Genomic DNA, 26127 nt, shown 5'->3' with positions numbered 1-26127 from the left:
TTATTCCTTATCTCAATTTAATATCATAAAAAATATGGTAATCCCTTGATTAAAAATTAAATGTGATATTTTATATAACTTAACATAAATACTAATCATTGGACGTTATAACAAGCAGAGACATTTTGCATTAGTTATTAACTTAGGACAATAAATACTTATGCAGTATTAATGTTGATTAATGAATTTTAATAAAAATGATGGTTAAAATTAGATATAATTAATGATAATAAAAAATGAGTCAATTATATTCTTAAATATAACCAATTGGAAACAAAAATGTTTTATCGGGTATAGTAATGCAAATTGATAAGAGAAACTTATTTTTTATGTAGAAATGTTTGATAAACTGTTTTGTTAAGATTAAATCATCCCTCATCAACCAAACAATTAAATATACTTTTAAAATGTACAAATCGTAATAGATAAATAAATTATTTTTGTTTTAAATCTTCCGTGTAATTTACTACCCATAGTGAACCATCTGTGATAAAATTATACATTAATTTTCTTTGTGATTAAGAATCGATCTTGTTTGGAAAAATGAATCACTCTAATAATTATAATATAAAGTTCTATTAAGTAAATACTTAAATAGATGTTTAAGAATATTAAGTATAAGAAAAAAAATATCATATACTTATAGTATTTTAAATGTTTTAAAATATTAATAATCTAAATTCTTAAGTTTAGTCTTTTGTAATTAAAATAAATGAATTTTTAATTTAGTGAAAACTAGCAGCTTAAAGTGTATCTGTTATTGGTGAATGTAAAAATAAATATTTTTTTTTCTTAAGTAATCATATTATCTTACTTTAGGAATACACAAAAAAAATGTTATAAAATTAATTGATTCACGTGATTTATACGAATTCGAACACCAATGTTTAATAATGAAATAATAAATAATAACCATTTTTATGGAGACTATTAAATCCATTTCCAAATATCCAACAATTAATTAAGTTTTAAATATATAGCGACATCAACTTGAATTGTCACAGCATTTTTTACGATGTAAAGTATGTTATGAATTTTAATTAGTAAGCTAATTTGCTATGGTACAGTAATAGACTTCAATAACTTAAAATGGAATTGTATGTACTCAGCCAATGAAGGATGATTTACAAATAGACATTTACAGTATATACTTCAATTTTTTTAGTAATAGCAAAATAGTTTAACATATAACTTAATAAATGTGTAATTAGTTATACTACACACATCAATGCATCATTCATAACAATAACTGTCATTGAAATGTTTATCATACATAATATGGAAAATTAAATATCTTTCAAAATTATGCAATATTCACTTATTTGTACTTGAACTCTATTTACAGAAGAGAAATTCACAATAAATAGTAAATTTAACTTAGAAAAAATCCCGAAATCGTTAAGACATAATATTTGAGTATTTCGTATAACAACAATATTTATATATTTAATTTAAAATTAAAATAGCTGAACTTCAATCGAACCCGAATTCGAATTACTTATGAGATACAAAATCCTTTGGTATATTCTCACCTTCAAAGTTGTTTGGATACACGCCAATATGGATTTTCATCATCATAGATACCCGAATTATTTTGTTAGCAAACAAAGTGAAATACAATACAACTTTTCTCACTGAAAATGTAATACATATAAGATCAAAATGTATCCATCTTATTGTTACTTTTTTTCCAGTCATCTAACATTAATGCGTCTCCCAAATACAATTCTGTGGGTTGGTAACTGACTTAAATTAAATTTCTTAAATTTCACGTGGCATTAAGCTTCTTATTTCTACAAAGATAACGTAGATAACAGCTTGTAAAATTACTTTTTATTTTACTAAATATCCCCTTTCCCCCAACGATTTGCTTTTCACGAATATTAATGTTACAAATCATATGTATTTAATAATAATTTAAAGAATAATAATGGAATTTATTTTTATTATCTTGATAAATTTGACTCATAATCGTTTTAAATACTGATAGAATATTTTCAATCTGATTTATAATAATGAGTAATGGCTATGACTAAATATATTATTATGTTAATTGTAATAGGATAACAATGTTATACAATTTTATGTTTCAAAATTGATGTTAAGTGGTTTTACAGTTAATTAAATTTATTTTATAATTGTTATATATTTTTTATTAATCATCCCTAAAAACTTAAAAATAAAGGTGTATAATCTATATAGATAATTAATGTCTTATTATTAATTTAATATAATTTGAATTTTTATGAATTATTTAAAACGAAACTTACTAATTTGATAGGTTTATATAATATTTTAAAATTCAATTACTTGAACGTGTCATATTTAAAAAAAATCTGAAATTATTATTTTAATTATTATACAAAAATGTTATTTGTTTATTTTTAGGAAAACGTCTTTGATTGAATTTTATCGATTTCTAAGGAAGAATATTATTGCTATTAATAATGTATAAGCATAATTTATTAATAATCACTCGAAGATAAAATACTAAAATTTAAATTTAAATATATTTGTACAATTATTTATATTATCACATTAATTTCCCAATTGTGATAATATAAATAAACTGCTCAATATTAAATATTACTCATATTATAGTAGGAGGTACTCATTATAAATAATAATTATAATGATATGACCTTTGCAAATTCAAGTTTGCAGTCGTCAGACATTTACAAACGTAGGTGATAAATAACAGCGAAGTACCTACCTACACAATTAGTGTACAATTAATGAACGAAATACAATGTTAATTTCAAAAATAATTAAAGATACAGCATTATAATCGCCGATCATTTTATAGAAAAAGTAAACATCTAAACGAATTCGTATAATATACGTTTAAGCTGTTAAAAAAAAAAAAAAACAACTTAAGTAAATTAATTTATGTCTTGCAAAAACCCTTAATATGTAATTGAGATTTTAGTTGGCTCAGAAAAAAATGTAATTTATGAATCTAAACGATGCGTTGAATAGGTATTCGTAGAAACGTTTCGAAGATGTTATAATTATACCATTGAAACACGAAGAGTATATAAACATATTTATATTATTATATCTACTTAAATATCACTACGCTGTGATATAGTTGTAGAAAAAAGATATGTTTATTATTTTAAATAATAAAATTGAACAAATTATAGCAAAGTTGGTGCAATCCACAATAATAGGCAGAAACGTCATTGATATATAATTTATCACGATACATAGTGAAATGTTTTTGCTAATTTAGCTTATTTATAAACTTAAGTGGTTTTTTAATATTTTTAATCAATCATTACCACAGAAATTTACTATTGCAAATACAAAACAATTGACCCAACATATTAGAATTTTCATCGATAAGTATCCGATTTATTTATTTTTTTTTATTTCTTATTCGCGCGTAGACACTCGATTTTAATTACACTTTTGTTTATCGAGTATTTTGAATGCAATGAAACATTTATATTTAAAAAATACATTATTTGTTCAAAGACATCAATTGACACAACACCTGTAACTACCGATACAAACGTGTTTTTTTATGTCTTTGATATAGTTTTTATTTATCAACGTGGAAAAAAATACATTTTTTACCATATATTGAATTTTAAAAAGTAGTTTTTTAAATTTTTTAAGGAAATTAATAACGGAAATTAAATATCAATAATCACACCGGTTGTTCGAACAATGAATGAACAATGGGTGTCGTTTGGTATTTTTCAAGGTAATAAAAGACCTGAGTCTAAATATATATATTTTTTTTATTATTATTTCACCTCTCTTTCATTTTATATTTTCCTTACCAGAGAAGGGTTTCAATTTTTGTTCTGGTCTTGTTTAAACCCCAGCGCATAATGATATAGAAATTCTTTTTTTCTATTCCGCCTCTCTCGTTCCTGCCCCACTACACCAAACTTCAACGATACCACGTAAATAATGAATAGGAACACGTAGCTCATTCACTGCCCAAAAATACACTAAATAAATTACAAAATAAAGTACTACTAAACAGCTAATGATGATGATAATTGGCTTTATGCCTGTATATAAATTTCATTCGTCCGCTCGTTTTAAAGTGTGGTTCATGTAGATATTAAATAAATTTGTAGTAATAATTCTAATGAAAAAAAATATGGAACTTGTTATAAGAAAAAAAATGTTTGAATTGAAAAAAAAAGTTTTAAAAAAAAGGAAATACACGTATTTTCTTGAATATATTCTTTAGAAATTTAAATTTTTTTTTTTTTTTTTAATTTCATGTTAAGGTAAATACATAATTTAATGTATATATAAATACAACTATATTTTCATAATAAATTAATAATACGTATACGACAAATACATCTAAATGTTTCAATATTTAGACATTTCAAACATTGATTATAGAAGTTTAAGATTTATCAATCTATATATATTATTTTAATATAAGATTAATTCATAATTAGCAGAAAATATATTAAGTGTATGAGTGCTGCTGCGTTATTATAATGTAATGTAATATAATCTTTTTTATGTAAACTTATAATTTTAAATTATATTAAAATATTAAAAAGTTTATACCCCAGCTATATAAATGAATTAAAAAATAGCATACATATTATTGAAAAAAATATTTATTAATAAATGATAATTTTATGTAGACTGACTAGTGGCTAAGTGCTTTTTTTTATAATTTTCTGGTATTTTTAATTTTTTCGTTTTTAATGAAGCTGTGTCTCGTTAATTTCTCGATTGCAATATAATTTTAGGTAACTATAATATAATTTTTTATAATATGTCACTAAACAATGTTCCGATTGATGTGAAACTTATGCTCAGTGCATAAATCGTATTAATTTTTTTAAATATTTGTTTGGCTTTTAGTATTATCTAAAACAACAACTGTCAACTTCTAACAACTTAAACATTAATGTAATCATTTTAAGAGTAACATTTTAACGAATTAAGGATCACGACGAAGAATAAAATATATTAATATGTTTATTTAATCGTAATATTATAATGTATATGGGTTGTGTGTTTTGCTATAAAAACAATATTTGAATACTATTCTTCACGGAGTTTAGGTATAACTCAATTGAACAGGTACAGCATATACTTAATGTTTTTTTTTCTCCAATATATAACTATGTTGTCACGCAACAAATAAAATACGTGCGAGCTTTAAATTCGACCTAACTTAGTTACTTTAAAAGACATCCTACGAATTTAAAATATTCGAGAAATCTATTAGATTGTAAGTGTCGCCTGAATAGAGATAAAGAAAAATAATACATTCCACTCTGCGTGTGCCCTTTTTGAACACTTAAACTATCTCTAACTTAACGCCAAATGGAGTTTGAAAATCCTCAAAACGTTTATAAGACTTATTTCTCCAGTATTTTGTTTCTGTTAAAACAAATCTTCGGGATACTTGAATTTTCTGGTGGTTCAGTACTTTAGTGGTGGTCACCTTCACACTCTTCCTTCCCGTTGCGTTCGAAATGGATTGGCTATATAAGGTGACAAATTTCTGGGTGGCTTATGTGAGTGCGTGCACGCGTACGTTTCTCTAGCAAAATGGTATATGCCGGATGTAACCTAATTTGTATGTTGTTGTATTGTTTCAGGACTGTCAACAGAACCGGAGAACGGAAAAAAAAAATAAACGCGCCCCTTCTAAATTGTCTCCACTTTGTTGTTTGTTTTATGCATTTTCTCTGCTCTGTGCGATCGATTCGCATAGCTATGTTGACATTAACGGCACTGGAAGTAGACTTAATGTCCTAGGGTGGTTAGGGTTAAAAAAAAAATACTAAAGAGAGACGAGTAGTTAAAAGAAGAGTAGAAAATAAAGAAAAAAATAAGATTTAAAAAAAATTGTAAGCAAGGGGCGCGTTTACTGCACTTTAGGAGGATGTACTCGACAAAAGTAACAGTTATGACGTTCCTGGTGGCCATATTTGCAGTGAGCCCACTACAGTCTTCCGAAGGTAAGATATTTACATTTAAAAAGAGTTACGTGATTATATAAACAGTAAACACTCATTATTTTGAAAAGCAAATTTATTATTTTGGAAATACAGTGGAACCTCGATAAGTCGAAAACCATGACAAGTAAAAATAAATGCCATTCTCTTGCGAAAAGCTCGTTTACTAGAAAGAAAAACTATTGATAACTCGAATTTTCTTAGTTCTTCTGAATATAAACATTTAATGACGGATAATTATTTTAATTTGTATAATCTGTTTGTGCGTTCCGATAATCATAATCGCGTTTATTATTGTATTTTAATAATTTTAAAATAATAACAATAACAATACACACTGTAATTATATGTTTATTGTATATACTATAACTATTATATAATAACTAACAACTATAATATACATTTTAAAAACTCTTTAATTTAAAATGTTTTTCTAAAACCTTGATAACTCGAAAATCTTGATAAGTCGAAAAAATTGCATTACCCTTGAATTTCCACTTATCGAGGTTCCACTGTAGGTATATTATAAATATATTTTACATGATTTGACATTATATTATTTCACTTATTTTATCATTAAAATTTGAAATCAAAATAAATTATTCTTTAACTGAAATACAATACTATCGAATTATACCAAACGCATTTTACCTGCAATAGGAACCAATTTACTGACAGAGCTAACCAGGAGGTCTGGGGCTTAGCTTCAGTTAGTTGGAACCTACTATAGGAATAGAATTCATATATATATATATATATATACACGATTTCATAATATTTCATTTTTATTGTTTGGTTGAATTATATATATTAATTAGTATTTTTATTTTGAAACATTATAATCTATATTATAATATAATAATAGTAAAATAAGAGATTTTTATACAGAAGTATGAAATAAAAAATAACAGTGAGTGCAGTGAAAAGAGCGTCACGATAGAGATACTTAATAAACAATATCATACATTTAATATACCTGTATTATCATGCTTTGAAAAATTAAATTCAACAATTAAATAGTATTAAAACATGGTACTATTTTTATTCATTTGTTTAGGTATTATTATTAATAATTATTATTGTTATTGTCGTTTATTCGACTTTAATGTTTAATGGTCGCTAACGCGATGGTATAAGTGCTCCTATTTAATAATTTTACTGCCTCACTTAAAATCTTGATTATTCGAATTACTTAGTTTTATCCATTGGAGTAGTATCACCAGATTTCGCAAAGCTACATTATTACCGACTACGAAGTAAACCTAAATCCCATAGCAATTAAATTTGAATTATCACAAGTTAATATATCACTGTTCATATTCATTATGTCTCCTACACCCCAAGAAACTTCACTTTTATTTTAACGCCTCATTAACAACTTTTAACATGGCTCCAAGTCACCACAAGGAGAAGTAATTTTCTTTGAAAGTAAAAGTTTTTGCTATTTCTTTTTTCGAATTACAATTTAATTTGTTTCTATACCATTCGTAAGTTTTTCGCTGTATCGTAATTTCGTGATTATACCGTTATCCTTCTTTTAACTAGCCCCTTGTTTTCACTACCTACCTTTTAATTATTTTTTTCTCCAACTAACGATAAACTTGATTAACAGTTTCTTTCATGTACGTAACTCTTCTTTAATTCACATATTTAATTGAAATTAAAACAAAAATTTAATGCACAACGCATAATGTGTACATTGTATGGATATACTAAGGTAAATAGTAACATATATTATATTTTACATACATTTTGATAATTGTAATATATTTTACTACCATTATTATCAGTTATAAACTCCATCAACAAAATCTGATCGTTATATTATTCTAAACATGCAAATGATTAAGTAACTGTTGAAATAACTACATTTACAATTCAAATTACGCAACTCGAGGTAATATCAACGGGTTGTAGAAACCAATGTTTGAGAACTGCTTTACAAATCCCTTGTGTAAAGAGGTGTTTGTGAGAATATAGTTCAAAATATCTATAATCTTCATAAAATTTTCAAATGTATTTAATTTTTATGTTTAATATTCCAATTAAATTGACCGATGGACATTGACAGACCAAATCTATGAATTATGTCAATAACTATGTTTGATTGAAAAATAAAAATAAAACTATGTATTAGTAAGATACTTAAAAGTATATGAATACTTACACAAATTATAATGGGCATAGGACAAGAATACTTAGGTAGGTACTAAAGATGCTATTTTTAAATGATAGTATACGATTTGTTTTACTTTAATTGTAAATTGATAAACCAATCATTTTAATAATTTTACGAGAGAATTAAGGATACTTTGCTTTATTTACTTGATTTCAATATTCTAATAAATATTAAAAAAAGTATCTAGGTATTGATCTACTACTCCGCTTACCTAACATTTAAATATTTGTATAACTTATAAGTTACTCGTCCAAATTTTAATATTTATGTATCAAAATACTCCGAAAAATATTTTTTGTTAGAATATAAAATAAAAAATGTATGTTGTCATTCAAAAAATTAAAATACTTAAAAATATAAATAAAAAAACCGTTTTATTTTGACTGGAAATTAAATATTTTTTTTTTTTTAAACTTGAATAGTAGAGTAAAATGATGAGTGTTGTTTAATTAATGAACCACCTAGTATAAATTTACAATTTGTAATTAATTATATTTTTAATTGCTCATTCAAATTTTTAGGCTGTTTTATTCTGGTACAAATCATAAATTATCACCTTCGAGTTATTATAATATTTGATTTTTCTGTTACTTTTAATGTGAATAAATAGGTTTGAATTAAAATCTATGGAGTATTTAGAAATAATTTACAAACAACTTTTTTTGAATTTCTAATGTACCGAATTATTCAATAGTTTCATTCGGATATTATATTTTTTTCCACAGTTATATTGTAACACCATTTGTCTGCAGCTGCAAATAGCAATAATAATATTATCAACTCTATAAATGATACTAGTATACATCTAAATGTTTCTATATAGAATTGTATTCGTTTATACGGAGTACGTTATAGTACTATACAATTAAACGTATTGTCATGTATAAAACGGTAGTATAAATGAAATCTTTTTGGACCGTTTTTAATGAAAAATTTTTGATTTTAAAATTGACTGCAGTCATCTTTAATTACACTACAATGCAAAGGTATCTCTAAATTTTCAATCACCATAATACGAACTAGGCCCTATATAGGTATCACAGTCATCGTTATTATGTAGTATCTCGTACGTAAGAAAGAAAATAACGATAATACTTAACTAACGCCTTCCAGTCCTTATTAATACATACGATTTCAAGAATTCATGATTAAGAAAATATTTTTTTACCCATCAGACTCACACACCCACGATCGTCGAGATAGATTTTTTTCATTATATTGATCGATAATTATTGTTATGTTTATATATTATTTAATGTTTTTTATAGGCGACATCACCTATCACTCCGACTGGATATAGGCGTGGTATAAAAACGTACGTTGTCGTCGTATATTATATACACGGTAGACCGTTCGATTTCAATTAATGATACAACCACCATTCTTTACCACCGCTGACGTGGGCGTTCTGCTCTCCCCGGCCGTCGTTCGCACACAACTGCGATAAAAACTAGCCGGCACCGTTGCCACGAGTGTACAACTATAGAATTTAATTTGCACAAATTCATTTTGGCGTATCCGTCCACTTGTGTACGTCTAGCGTCCTATATTCCGATAATTGTAAGCGTCCTGAGCGTGTATGCACACATGTTAGGCATAACCGCAATGATGGTTGGTGGTGGCGGTTATGTAGTGGATCGCGGTACATGGTTCGCTCGATAACCCTGAGGATATTATTCGCGATGCAACGCACGAGGTCGGGCACTGCTGCCGCGCCGTGCCAGCCGGATTTGCCGGCGAATTTATTGCCGATAAGTTTGGCCTGGACCGGGAGCGTTCTTGGCACAAAACAAGATTCGGCTGCCAGCAAAAGTACAAAAGTTTCATTAAAGATAAAGAACCACCCTCTCAAACTTTACACTTCACAGTAATTACCATCGAAGCGGAATTTATCTTCGAAAATAATAAATGAACCCGCGAGAAATGTAATGCCACCGCACCGGTGTGGTGTGCATTCTCGTCGTTGCAATAGTATGACTGTTTGCTCCTCTATTAAAAATTTATATATATATAATACCCAAACCACCTCTACTCCTCCGCTTAACCACCAGAACCGTTCCATCAGCATTGTCAGGGACTTTTGATAATTATATTATGATGATCGTTGCCAAAAAATGATGCCTACCCCCTTTTAAGTCAAAATAATAAATAATAATATACAGGTATCTTAAACTGTTCCCTAGTATTAGATGTTGTATGATAAATTATACGTATTCACCTGATTTAAAATGCAAAATATCATTGGTTATCGGAACGACTTATAAAATCATGGACTCTTGTATATTATATTGGTGTATGTTATAAAGGTATATAACACAGAAAAAAATCATTAAATACCATATCATGTATACGTAAATGGTCAGTAAATTTATGAGTACAATTTTTAAAAACTACAGTTATACATTTAAATATGCTTACGTACAGTAAAGTTTTATTACACCATCTGTATAATATCCAAGATAATAATATGCAATCGTTTTATTTAAATGTTTTCATACGAAAACCGACAGTCTTATATATCTATTATTTTGCAATTTTAAAACCTACTCGTATGTAAAGTAACTTTTATTTAATAATTTATAATAATTATTAACATATTACATAATTTACAAATAAAACAAAGTAATACTTTCACTCTCAAGTTTTATATTAATTTCATGTTTTACTTTAGTTCGTTTTAATACAAAACTTTTACAGTAGAAGTATGCATAGTATGCACCTACTAATTAAAATGTTTTTGAACTTAATTCATGTTCCACCTTCAGTCGTTCAGTGTATCACAAAATGTAATAATTTAACTGCCACGCGGAATAAATATAATATACCATACCTATACGTTTTATTAAAACTCCATTTCTTCATTTTGAGTGTAATATTTATGTACTTAAAATGTCTTCCTAAAGTTGTTTTTGCCTTGGGATCGCATTGACAATAATACTACACTTAATATCGTGTAATTTACATACATCTCAAAACTTTCTAGAGATTTCCCTATGGAATATGAATAATTTGTTGAGTAGTAATATTCATTATATTATTGCTTTATGGTGGATAGGCAACTAGATTTATGTATATAAATACATTTTTATGAGGATGTGTGTTTAAATGTATTTTAGCTTTACTATGCGTACTTAATAAGTATTATTTATGGAAAAGAGTAATATTTAAGATTCTTGACTGACTTGTTTATATTTAAAAAAATACTATTAATATAAGGGCTTGAGAATTTAATAATTTGTTCATAAAAATATAATATGAATTGTGTTTTAAATTTGAATAGATATCCGCGAGATTATGCATGTAACTAATATTTTGAATGCTTAATAAAATTATTACTTATATTGATAAGTTATATTAAGAATAATTAAAAATAATTATGCACTCAATATTATTTCTTTTTATCTATTAATAAATATCTAATCTAACTTTTTGCGTTTAATTTAAATTATAATTTATGTATTACAACATAAATTCAAAGAAAAAATGTGGGTTTATATTGGTATTTGAAATGTCAACATTTGCATGTGCCCAATTCACACGCGAACCATACAAGAGGTACAAGTATAATTTGTCATTTTTTTATTTATTTCTAGATAATGTTTCATAACCACCCTTAAATATATTTGACTTATTAATGTATTATTAAACAAATTATATAAATATGTAGGTACTATCGAAAAATATTAAATAACAAAAAAATGCGTTTAAAAAAAAAATGTAACACTTACTTAATGATAATAATTATGTTACCTAACCGTTTTAACGTGACAAATTGTTGAATAAAAGGAGAAAATAATTATTAACTACTTGTTACTATTGTAATTCATAACAAAGTACCCAAGCAATTCAATAAAATTGTAATATATTAAATAACTATGTCTAGTTATATATTTATATGTTTCTTATATGATATTCGGATACTTTGTTACATTTTAAAACAGTATATACCATTAAAAAAATACTTTTGTTTTAAATATTAGCATATTTTGTATTAAAAACGTATTCGTTTTATGTTTACGTTAATATGATTGCATTGTATTTTAGTTTGTTTCCGTTGTCACAGTGTAATTCATCTGCAATTCATAATTCATTTTTTAATTATTCAACAGTAATATAAACTAAAAATACATTTTTTTTATTGTATGATATGTTGAACAAAATTAACAATTTAATCATATCGTTGTTGATGTATATTCTGTGAATCAAAAATTGAATTTATGCAATTCAAAAAAAAAAAATCGATAGTTAACAAAAATAGTTCCTATAAAGCACGTAATATTTTTCTAAAAAAAAAAAAAATTAATCCGATTAAACAGAATGCAATTATTATGGAGTATTATGTACGTATCAAAATATAAAATAAAATCATATTATACAGATATTTTATTCTTACAATATTATTTTATTTCAAATTAATTTTGTGTATAAAAATTTTTTTTCTAACATTAATATTTTAATTGATTCACAATTATTACAGTTATGACCCATAAGTTCAAATTCTTTGTATTATAGCACAACATAAACACTAAACAGTATATTAAATGTGACATGCTCACGAATTAAAACTCCATATAAGTATTTGTAAAAAAAAAAATGTATTGAATATTGATCTTAAATTAACATCGGCAGCAGCGGACATTAGTTTTATAAATTATAAATTATTTTTTTGAAACTTAATTTTCTTTTTAATCAATCACACCTCTATTTATATTTTAACGGTTATAATAGTTAGTAGTTAAAATAGGCTACATTTATTTCGTACGGTATCATATATAGATAGCGAGAGTTTATAATAAAATCGCAATATTTTACACTTTATATTAGTACATAATATATCAAATAATATGGGTCTAAGGCATGAAAAGTTGAAAGAAACAATTTCGTAGACAATCTAAAATAATAATGTAATATCGTTACCCCGCATCATCAGACTTACCGTGCTTAGAATTCTCTAATGGATTTTCCAACTACATAGATTTATGTCCAATCAAAACACGTTTATAATTAATTTCGTGGTATATATCACAGTTATCGAGATATATTGAGTTTTTTTTCTCCTAAATACAATCATTATTTATTTTTTTCTAATACTATCTAAATAATATTATGCGTTGAAAGTATGCGATTTTATGCTGAAATGTTTTTCCCTTTTCCTTTTATCCCATTAAACCGACAATGATAAAATTAAAATTAAATGATGTATTGAACTGCTCCCCTTCATCAGTGTATTAGATTTTTTTTACGGGCACCCTTTAATTTCACGTGCGAACTGCAGTTTCAACTCCCCGCAGAGGTCTCGGACATGTTATTGGAGGAAAAATGTGAAAACCGGCAATAAGGCGTTTTTCGTGTTGTCGTCGCCACCACAGCGGTAGTAAATACTAATAATACGTGCGTATATATATATATATGTATATATAAATAATAATAATAAAAAGCCAGTCGACTGTTACGCGAAAATGCAATGTAACGTTATTATACCCTATACTAGGTTGGTATATATAGCATGCATTATATAGGTAAACATCCAAAGGCACGAGGCTTTTTATTTTTTAACATTTTACTTAGTGTAAGGTTACACACGAAATTTGATTTTTAATACAGATAATAATATTGCAATGGCCTGCGATTTTCATATTTGATCGAAACACCATACTATTTACGCGCATGTGCATTATAATGCCATGTTAAACGTTTACATGTTTTCAATAATATAATATTACACTTTATATTGTTATCTATAAACACAATACAAATATGACTGATATTCGTGTCGATATCGCAGTATGAGTACCTATTATATAATATCGAATAACAGGAGCAGCATTATAACCGTGTGACGTAATGCTGATGATGACGACTCGTCTGTAGTTAATCCGGGACGGACACCTAATTGGGTCGTAAATTGTTACGACGGATATTTAAGCTAATTGACTGCGATTATTATTATTAATGAAATTAATATGGTATATTTGTCAAAATGTTTGTCAATCTGAAACCGACATCTAAAACAGATTTATATCACGATATTAATATACACAATATATATTATACATATAACATTACTTCTCTTCTATCAAAACGTTTTTATCGACCGTTCTTCGTCAATTTGTTCAACAATGTAGTCTTAAAACCGTAATGACTGTGGTACGTATTACAATCATTTTTTATGTATATTAATCTAGCGTTTTGACTACCGTTTAGCACATCGGCGCGTGTTGATACTCGTTACATTAATACATGAACAGATGACCATAATATATGACGTAATTTCAGTTTTAAATGTAGAAGGCACAAGTTTTGATCAGTCCAAATGGATAACTTAAAGATAACTAGCCTTGCCCCCCTCCCGCCAATTCAAATTATTGATCACGACCCGTAATGTGGTCTCGGCATCTGACCAGACAGCTGATTAAATTCTAGGGTTGGGTAAATCCATATTCTTAACCCCCCTCCCCCTCAAATGACGGCCCTGAATATATTATTATTGTTATATTTTAAAACGACCTGTTAGAAAGTTAATTATTTTTGTCATTCAATCGTGGTTCAAATGTTTTATGGGCGTGTGACTACACCGACTTGTGCCTTAGGCGTATTTACCACCAGTAAACATCTTTGTACTTGCGACGGAATCCGAGATCTCTATGACCCACCCACGACGAGGTTCGAGGACTGCTGCAGGCGTATAGATTGTGCGCACGCACTCACACTACGCGCCGGGACCACAATATAGACGATGGCGTTTTCGTCGTTTCCGGAAGATAAAACAATTAAACTGATACAAATTGAATTAGTTGGCACGTGGCAGTGATCGTCCGCGTATCTCTTGTACATACACCGCTGGCATGATGGTGTTAGAGCGAGGTGAAAGGAAAATTTGAAAGAGTGTGGTCTCAATCTCATGAATATAATAATATGGTGTATACATATAATATTAAGCACATTTATGATATTATAAAAACTAGCAGCATCCGTTTACATAATCGGAAATTATGCATCGTAATATACAGTATAGTATAGTATATAATTTTCCTAGTAAAACATGTATCACATCTACATTTTTGGTGTTTAAGGGACGGTCTGATTTTGAAAAACATGCAAAAACGTTTTTTTTGAATTCTCAAAAAATGTTGCTTTCGCCTTCGGAAGTGGATTTAATGCTGTTAACTTTTTAATCGTGGTTAATATAAACTTATTCATTGCACATTTTCACGAATATGATGCGTTTATACAAATAATATGTGATTCCGTGTTAGACTACCTGTATTTTAATTTAACTAATATTAAAAAATAAAAATTTAACGTCACGCGTATCTACGATATAATATGGCATGTCATGCATCGGTCGTCTTCTAGCCCCAAAACGGTAACGAGTAAGTTCGTACATAATATTGTTGTACAGGTACATGAAAAGAGTACGCAGTGACGTAGGTATTAATATTTCGAAATTGGATGCACTCGTTACTCGTTAAATATACACTGTGTATCTCTGCGATTCGATTTGGAGTTTATTCATTTAGTTAACACAGAAAAACGAAAATCACAGTAGGTAACTCGGTTTATATGGAATATAATAAACCGAACGGGGGCTGGAATAGAACTGCGTAAATAGTCAAAGTGCAAGCGTATATAACTATTTATGTGTACAGGTTGATCAATTTAAAGTGCCACAATAATATTATATGCTAAATGATTAGAATATCGTAAAATTGTGTTTGCAAAAATATGTTAAATAAAGAAAATATTGCACCTTACGTATATAATTATACATTATTATAAACAACATTTATCAAAACGTTATATTTTTACTATTTTTTTTTTACCTTATAGTATTTTTCCAAGTTTTTTTGTTATTTTAAATGAAATACTTACATTTTTAATTTCATATTCTGAAATAGAACATTTTTTTGAGTATCTGGATGTATAGAAACTGAATTACAAACAAATAATCAATTAGTTATAATTTATGAGTAACTAAGTTTAAATAAATGGAGTTGAATGGAATAGTGGTACCTTGAAATAGCGTAGGTATCTTTTTATCTAAAAATTAGTACAATTTTAGATTAGATCAAAGAACAGAACATGCTTTATATGAGGTAACTCAATTCATATATTATAGATGAAGTTGATAAAAATACATTCTCTGTTTTATTAGATTTAGCTATGCTTATTAACATCTATGCATCATAATATTCTTTTTCGTGCTCTTCTAAGTTTTAGAATTACTAACCGTAGTTTAATTTAGTTCAAAAGTAACATATATAATAGAAAACAAATAGTTAAGTTAAATGATACCTCAAGCGATGAAAAGGTATTCAAATACCGAGTTACACAGTATTTGGACCAATTGTACTCATATTATAAATATATTAATACAGTATGTGAGTTAAATGTAAATGGCAAAATATTAAATTATACTGATGATACTTGTCTGTTATTATCAGATAATTCGTGTGCAGAAGTAAATCTTGAAACAACAAAGGATTTAAACTTAATTTACAAATTAAAAAAGCTAAGTAAAAGAGGCTTAATTATAAATTATGACAGAAAATGTATTTGAAGTTTCCAATTAATAAATCAAATTACTCCAATCTTCTTCTTTTTATACATAACTGTATAAATATATGGAATTTGATCTTCAAACTTGCAATTAAATTAATATTGAAAATCTGTTATTTAAGTACTTATTATATTTGATGATAATTTAAGGATCTTTATATTAATAAATTAGTTGATAAGCTACGCTCAATAATTTATAAATTCGTTAAACTAAAATATATGTTATCGATTAAAAATATACGTAAAATATATTTTGTGTATTATCAATCTATACTCCAATACGATTTTCTGGTTTGGGGTGGCGTATAAAACAATAATATAAAAAATGTAAAACAAAACCAAGATTGTAGGTATATCAAAAATAATCTTAAAGGAAAAATTCTTTAGAGGATTCAACCAAACAATATTATATAATTTTGAGTGATTTACTAATAAGATTTTTATATCATAAAAAAATCACAATAATATTCATAGTTAAAAAAAAAAACTCATCTTATTTCAAAGTAACCAAATAAATTGTATTATTATTAAAAACATAGTTTTTTATCTGCCTGTAAAATATATTTAAAAACCTTTTGTTGACTATCTAGGTCCAAAGCTTTTTAACTATATTACTTTAAATAAATATATTCACTCCTGATTATTTAATAGGAGAATAATTCATGTAGGTAAATATGATATAAGATATAATAAATATATTAAATATTCATATAAATATTTTAATTTCTGTTGTGTTATTAATTATCATTTTTAAGTCAATTACCTATTAACTTTATATTAGGTATTTCGGTGTAGTACATTTTTCAAAATATTTTTTTGCACACAATAACGATATTGAGTGTTTGGCTATTTGTTTTCATTACAAAAATTTTAAATTAGATTCTGCTATGATTCCTCACGTTCTCAAATTTTGAATGATTTTATAAAAAATAAAATAAATTTAATATTTATATATCAACGTATTCGGCATATCTTTTATTTTAAATTCAAGTGAATTAAATTTAAAAAAATATATTTTAGTTAACATTAAGACTAAGAAAGTGAAATAATTACAGGCAAAAAACGGTGAAAAATACACTCACTACACTGTGTGCTTTTAATTATAATATTAAAATATTTTACACGAAAACTAGGAAAATGGGCGTAGCACGTTAAATGGATCATCCTGTATAGTCGTGACACCACTGCAAGGGAAACGAAAAAGAAATAAAAAAGGATATCGTGAGATATATAATAATAATATTACATGGTAGGTCCCCGAGAAAGGGTCAGCAGTGACAAGTGCGATAACGCCATACTCGACCATGTGCGTGCCGCTCAAAAATGGCAAAGTGGAATATTATGTGCTATATTACATTACACAATTATTGTTATATATTTTCAAGCATTCAATGATCATTGGTTCACGAAGTTATAAAATAATATGCCGTAATAATGCAAGTTTTGAGATTTCCTGCGACCGCTAACTGGTTTTGATCGCATACACCTCCGACGCCGTCATACAACGACTTAAATAGATTCTTATGAAGGCACTCTTGGTGATCTATCCACGCGGAAGATTGACGATAATTTATTCCATCGACTTAAATCGCATTTCGATTGTGAAATTCATCATGGTGTATTTAATATCGGATCTTATCGGAATTACAATCATTATAGTAAGTTTGAAGCTTTTCCAAAAATATGATTTAAAAACCATCACACAATACAAATATCGAAACATGACGTTTTAATAATAATGTTATATTTTATAGAGTTATTTTTGATAATATTTAATCAAGATAAATTTACATATTATACGTACAATACGCATAACCCAAAAGCTAATTTATAGTCATTTATAATGGTATAATATGCCGAGGTCAGATATATTATAATATAATTTATACGATATGATTATATGCTAATACTTTACCGTAATTACTTGTGAACTATTTTTATCAGTAAAACATGATTAGTAGTTAATTGAAGATACATGAAAATTATCCACAAGAAAATATAATTAAAACTGTATGAATTATAATTATAATTGTTATTACTCAAGTCATGTTATCTCTAACAAATTATCAAGAAAATGTATCTAAATTTCTTTGATATCTTCAAAATATTAATTTAAAACGTATTGTGGTAATTAGAAAATGAAAACTTTTTCAACTAATTATGCTGTTTGGTATACCTACATAATATAAAACCTTGAATTGTAGCAACGAAATAATATCATAACCAATTTCGTATAATATCTTAGAAATCTGCAATTACCTCTTGTGCTAGTTATAAGGAACTTACATTTTCGTGTTTCTTTGATACAATCGGTACATAATATAATATGAATAATAGATGAAACAGCAGACACTTATTAATGTAAATATGTTTTAATGAGACTTAATACACAATTATATTGTATTATAATTTCAAAAAAAAAAAAAATGTTATGATATACCTATTAATCGAAATTAAAATATAATCTAAAAAGCGTTATAATTAGTAATTATAATATTTTGTATTATTATTATCTTTATATACTATGTTTATTATGTTTTACCTGTTTTACATATCGATTATTTCAATTTTTTTTTTTTTTTATAAATTCGATACAGCTAAGTATTAAGTATTTAGATAATTTAGTTAATTTTTTAGGTATTAATCATCGTTAATTAACTTCACCAAATAACTAATAGCTTAACAGACGGTATAACAGTCGTGTAATATTATACGTGATCATGTAAAATTATTAGAACAATTTTTTCATACAGGTATTTTCTACTGTAACACCCACTAACATTTACAATTTAACGATAAAATATAATGTATATAATCACAGATTTTAGAGGTTTTTTTTGTGATACGATAATACATAATATTATTATACAAAAAAAAAAAAAAAAATAATAAATGATTTTCGATTAAATGTTATGTTTAATATCAACAAGACCTTTGCCGTGTATGTCTTATGCATTTTGAATCATATATAAATTTATACAATTTATATTATGCGTACAAAAATATATACGTATGTATTATTGTCAGAGTTATTCTATTCAATAAGACTAGTGAGTGGATTAACCGTAGCCATTCGAAATTTGTTCACGAGACGTTATACAAATGGTTGTATTTTCTACTTGAATAGTTTTTTAGTTTTTTTTTTCTTTTCGTTCTATACACCTCAAACATCCTTAAAGCTCAACCAGGCGTGACAACCGATTGCAAGGTATTCCCAAAAGTTCTTCGATAAATACATTTTGTAGACGCGGATCTGGTAATATTGATTTTTCTGTGGTAGAGTATTTTTCTATTAGTTTGAAACATACCTACTTAAACATGGAATATTGTTAATGTAATAAATTACATAATACATAAAACATACAATTTTTTTTTTCAATAAACATTCTGTATATATCATGAGAAAACGTATACACTTACGAAAAATATACAATGTACGTTGTATACTGTTTTAATGTCTTATTAAAAGTAAAAAAAAAAAAACCGGAGTACAAACCCTTTTTCTGTTGTCCGTAATTGCGATAAGATATGATTTATAATAAACAAAACATTAAAATATATATATATTTTTTTATATATACATATATAAATTAAAATTAAAGTCTTAATGAATTTACATATTTTTACTAATTTTAAGAAAATTTTAGAAATATAGAATTGTAATTCAGATTTTAATCGAAATTAAATAAGATTGAATCGCTTGGTTCTTAGTAATATTTATTTTCTTTAATTACTTTTCTCTTTTTACTATCTTGAAATACAATTACGCGTAGCTTGTATAATATTTTTTGACTCATAATTTACCACTATATATGATAAAGACGTTTTAAAAAAAAAAAAAAAATACATTTACAATTTTAAATAATTAGGTATGTTTTATTGATTATATATATATATATTTATTTTAATATTGATCTAACTAAGTTCAAAAGTGTTTGTACCTTAATATTTACTAACAGTCGTTAATCATAATAGTAAATTTTCCTAAAATGATTGAATATGTACGCCTTATTTATTATAAAGTTATAAATAAATCTAATATTTTAAATGAATAAAAAATATTCAATTTTTTTTATTTTATAAATGCATTATATACATGACCAATGACCATAATACTATGTATTGACGTACATATTCTATTGAATTGTATTGGTATACAAATTTAAGTTTTAATATTAAAATATTAAATTATAATTTAATACATTCAAATGGTTTTAAACTTAACTTGAATACTTGAATCACTATATAATATTATAACATAATAAAAACAATTTAATAGAAAATATGTTATTTCTTCAGACGTTGATATTCTATTTGATTTATTTTTCATTCCATTTTAGAAATAATTTTTTGTTTATTCTTAAAGTTATTAATTTTTTGACTATTTATATTCTTAAAAATGTGTCAAGAATACAATTTGCGTATTCATTTTAATATTGTATAATTTAAAAATAAACATTTTTAAATAATTGCCATTAAAAATATAATTGTACAATTTAATCACTCTTAATGATATATTGATATTTGAAATTTATTATAATAGAAATTTAACAACATTATTTAAATTAATTTAATTTAAACGATGTACTTGAATTTGTTCTTTATTTGATTGTTCAAGCGTTTTGAATAAAAATATTTAAATAAGTTTACTATAAATAATTTTAGTATAAATATTCTCTTATCTATAAAATAATATTTACTTATTTATAACCTATTTTGCAAAAATTAACGATTTTTATTCTTAATACATAAATATTACACTATCTTAAACAAACAATTTTTTTCCAACATTAAAAATTTTAGGTTTTAATGAGTTTTTAATATATTCAATTATTATTCAAAAAACTGCTGTATGAATATATATTAAATTATATTTAAATTTTAAATTTTTATCTCTAAAAATATTAAATAATGTTTTGTCTTAGCAAACATACTTTTAGAAAAATATAATTTAATTTATTTTTAGTAATATATATATATATATAGGTATACAATACAATATTTTTTAATTAATAGACAAAAACGTTGTTAACAATTTGCTCATAATATTATTATGTATTTTATTTTTATATTTTAGTATTTACTAACAAAATATATTGAATATTTTTACAAAAAAAAGTGAACTTAAGCTTCCACCACTGAAAATTTAAACGCAATTTACTCTGTACGTCATAAAGACGTACAGAGTAAATTATACTTATTATATTATGTTATTATATTTAAGACATTTTCCAACAAACCTATCATCGTATAATTTATACATTTTGTTTGAGTTGAACTATGACTATAATTCAGATTTTAAACGAAATTTTTAGAGACGGGCCTCATATGTATAGGTACATACGCGTTTACTTTTTGAGGTACATTCCACAGTACTGATTCGGTACAGTTTTACTAACATGATTTCAGAGAGACCTAAACGTGCTTTATGTTTACCAGTAAACACAACTAACTTGTGGTACATTTAAAGTTTGTTCGTACAAGCGAGTCATACGAGTCATACGGATGACAAAGATCAGAGTCAATTAACATGAATTTGGGTTGTGTATACAATGTAATATTAAATTGTAATAAAATAAAACGCTTGAATCATTGACTGAAGACAGATGAAATTTCAACGCAAATTTTACCGTTTATTCTGCCGTAATACAGAGTATGAGTAGGTAGGTACTTAATACTTATATTGTGTTTCTTTTTTGCGAATATTACACGATGTTGTGACACAATATTCTGGATAGGTAATCTTGCTATATATTGTTGCTACATCACGTTTGTTCATTTTTCCGGAATCTTTATAAACGTAAACCTGATTACAGTACTCGTGCAATAGAATTATTTGTATATCAAATCTAATATATACTTATACTAATCTATAGATCAATAGTTCATGTACCGCAATCCAATCGATATCTCAGAAAGTCTGAGAAATTTGTAAGACCATAATAATTGGTATGCCTATTACCGAAGAAGAGTATGAAAAAGTTCTTTCTCAAATATATGAAAATAATAAATTGAAAGTTGTGTATATTCGCCGAGATATTATCTGGTTTGATAATCACCATGTACACATTATAAAGGGATGCTTCATGTAATAATATATTGGATTAAAACCGTTCGAATAACTCTTGAAACAGCATCGCGTCTTCCGTTTAATTATACTATCCGAGTTGCACCTACGTACGCTAATTAAATTCGATTGCGAAGTAGTAGTGTCATATATAACGTATACGCACAAACACACAGACACAGACACACACAGACACACACACACACACACACACAGACACACAGACACACAGACACACACACACACAAACATATATATATGACCATGGAAAATGGCATTACCTGGGCTTGTGGATGTTGTACGTGTTACAAGCGTTTGTAATTGAATGTACGTTAATAATTGTCGCGTGTATACAGCAAAAATCTATAATCGCAGACACAGTAAAGCAGCGGCACCACTATTCGGCATGCTTAAATAATAATAATATTGAAAAACCCGTTTAACCGGAAATACGTGAAAACGATGATAATCTGTGGCAGTATAACTTTTATAGGAAGACAAAATGAAATATATAAAAGTATAACAATATCGCATACGATATTTGGATATACATATCATGTGTCGTCGTCGTGACGGTATTTTAACACTGGAGCTTTGTCTCGCAATTATACATAATGGTTTTAAACGTTATCAAAACGTACTTATACAGGAATTGACAGTATCTTATGACTTATTTGCATCTTTAATATTATGACGTTTGTAAAAGCGTATCCAGTACCTCGTGTGTAGATATGTTGTTCTTTGGTATATTTTTATACTTATAATATATTGTTTTGTCTTAAGATTATAGATACAAATGACCATAAATTATTTTGTTTTTGAATAGTTCAAGTATTTATGTACCTAAACTTTTTATTACTAAATCCTTTACTAATAATAAGTAAATAAATAATATTGAATTTTTTTACATATTTTGAATTTTTTTTTTTTACTAAAATAATTATTTAAATAAAATAATATATCATTTACCTTTTTATAAACATTTTTTTGCAACTATCTATTGTCCGTCCTCCTTATACCTCTCTCTTTCTTTATATAAATAATATATGTATTATAAATATTATAATATTGTACTATTGTATTCAAATTCGTGAATAATTTCGTTTTCTCACGAGCCAGTAAAATCAAACGGGAGATCGTTAAAATTCAATTACATTAGTGTAGGAGCTTCGTGCTATCGTCCATATCTTTATTGTCGTCGTATTAATCAACAGCAGACGATATTTGCGCGAACGTTGTTACTATGCATTATGTTTGGAATATTACTATACTTCGTACATGCCAGAGATGCTATCACAAAAACATAAAGTGATTTTATTACTTTTCATCGATTTCATACTGTCCGTCTGGTACACGAAACGATTTTCGGAGCGCTGGAAAACGATGCAATACTAGACGAATACGTTGTCATTATATGCATATCTTGCATACCAAGCATTTTCATGCCCATATTTTCGTTTATTATGATTTTTTTTTTTTTTTAATTCATAAGTATACCATAATAATATTTTGAAATCATTGAGATTTTTTTTTTTACTTTTTAATGAATGTTCTGTGATGATGATAACTTCTAGTTTCAAACGACAACGTTCCTTTTCTACTGTAAATTACTTGATGGTGATGATCAAAATTGGTGAAACACCCTATATATAATATAATATTATATATTATTTCACTTATGATATACCATTATCGTTGTATGAGAAAAAACGTTGGTAAAATAATCATAAAGTATAACTCCCCAGTGAAATGGGAATCTATCACTATTTAAATATAAGCCACAAGAGCACATATATTTTATGCAACGAAAATTCTAAATGCTCGTCTGTGGATAGTGTATTGTACTATGTTTAGTAATAATTCATATACATTTTATATTTTAATATACCACCAAAAAATAACTTGGTAATAATGAAGTAGTAGATATTGCCGGTTGAACAATTTCAACTCTGGTTGTTTGTTCTTAGAAGAGGGTTATACAACTTGAGATCTTAAATATGTTACTTACGTGCAAATTTCTCTGTTTACACATTTTCAAAACATTTTATAATATTATAAATTTATAAATATACTTTAAGCAAAGAACACTTATAATTCAACTTTTTTAGTTACAATTTACCAGTAAGTTTAAATATAACAGCTTGTAGAATAAAACTAAATCATGTCAAAATAAAATTTAAAATTACCCCCAGATGCATGATTAGAATATTTTTTAAACTATCCATTGTAACCGTTTATAATTTTACAAACAATGTATTACACAAAATTCACAAAATATTTTTTTTCTGATGCGTATAAGAAACGACGAGTAGTGTTATGACTGACTTATAAAATTATTATACACGTTAAATTGTCATCGAAAAAATATTATCTTATATTAGAATATAATTTTGAGTACAATTTTATATAATATAGCCTAAACAATCAGGATAGATACTTTGCGCTTGACAAAGATATAAATTTGAAATTCTGGTCATATCTGTACCGGTACAAATTGCAGTACACTTTTAAATATTAATGTATTTTTCAATATTTAAAATGTTGTTCATCTCTACGTCGAATTATTATAGTATATATGAACCACCAAGTTGCAATGTACAAGGTATTATATACTTTGCATTTTTCTGTTCCAATTGATGGCTGCATAATTTAAGAATTTCTGTCTGCAAAATAACCATTCCGTGGAAAAATTTAACAACCCAAAATATACATGTGTCACATGTAGTGCATTAATATGATATAATATGTAATCACTCAACACACATAATCGTGCTTATTATTTTATACAATTGAATACAATTTATTTCAAACCCTTGCAAAACAGGGTGATCTAGTGGATTAAATGATTTCATTTATTAGGTCTGGAATTATATGCATTCACATATTTTTATTTAATACCTAGATCATTTCTTCATTAGGTAACTCGAAACTTGGTCTAATTATTTTTTTTTTTGCTTATTTTTACAAATTTGGTAAATTTTTAATTATTTAGTATATTTCAACATTTTATAAAAATATTGATGATATCTTGAAAAAGTGGTACTAAGTGCATAATTACTCTATAACCCAACTATTTGATCACATTTTGATCATTTATTTATTTTTACCCATATTATATTGACTTGTTTACTTTTTGGTTAATTATGAAGTTATAATAAATGATTTATCAACAAAGCTTGATAAACAACAATAACGTCATAAACGAAAAACTTTTATAGATTTTAATAAAACTTATAATTTTAAATAACTATGTACGCTGTACCATAAAACACAACTCACAAAGTGAGTAGTTTATCTAATTTTTATTTTAAAATAAAATTATTTATACATAATAGCTATGTTATTATGACAAGAATGGTTTAATT

At 26.1% G+C, this 26127-nt stretch overlaps 1 protein-coding gene across 1 annotated transcript in view; it reads left to right on the top strand.

Moving 5' to 3' along the window:
• LOC113555901 (lachesin-like) overlaps window positions 1-26127 on the top strand; it is a 397491-nt gene that overhangs the window by 37081 nt on the left and 334283 nt on the right. The window contains exon 2 of the mRNA XM_026960513.1: window positions 5598-5960. Within this exon, the coding sequence (XP_026816314.1) occupies window positions 5885-5960 (76 nt within the window). The 5' untranslated portion in view covers window positions 5598-5884. The remainder of the gene's footprint in view (window positions 1-5597; window positions 5961-26127) is intronic.

This window comes from Rhopalosiphum maidis, chromosome 4 (assembly GCF_003676215.2).
Source record: "Rhopalosiphum maidis isolate BTI-1 chromosome 4, ASM367621v3, whole genome shotgun sequence".
Lineage (NCBI taxonomy): Eukaryota > Metazoa > Arthropoda > Insecta > Hemiptera > Aphididae > Rhopalosiphum > Rhopalosiphum maidis.
This window is presented reverse-complemented; position numbering and strand designations above follow the sequence as displayed.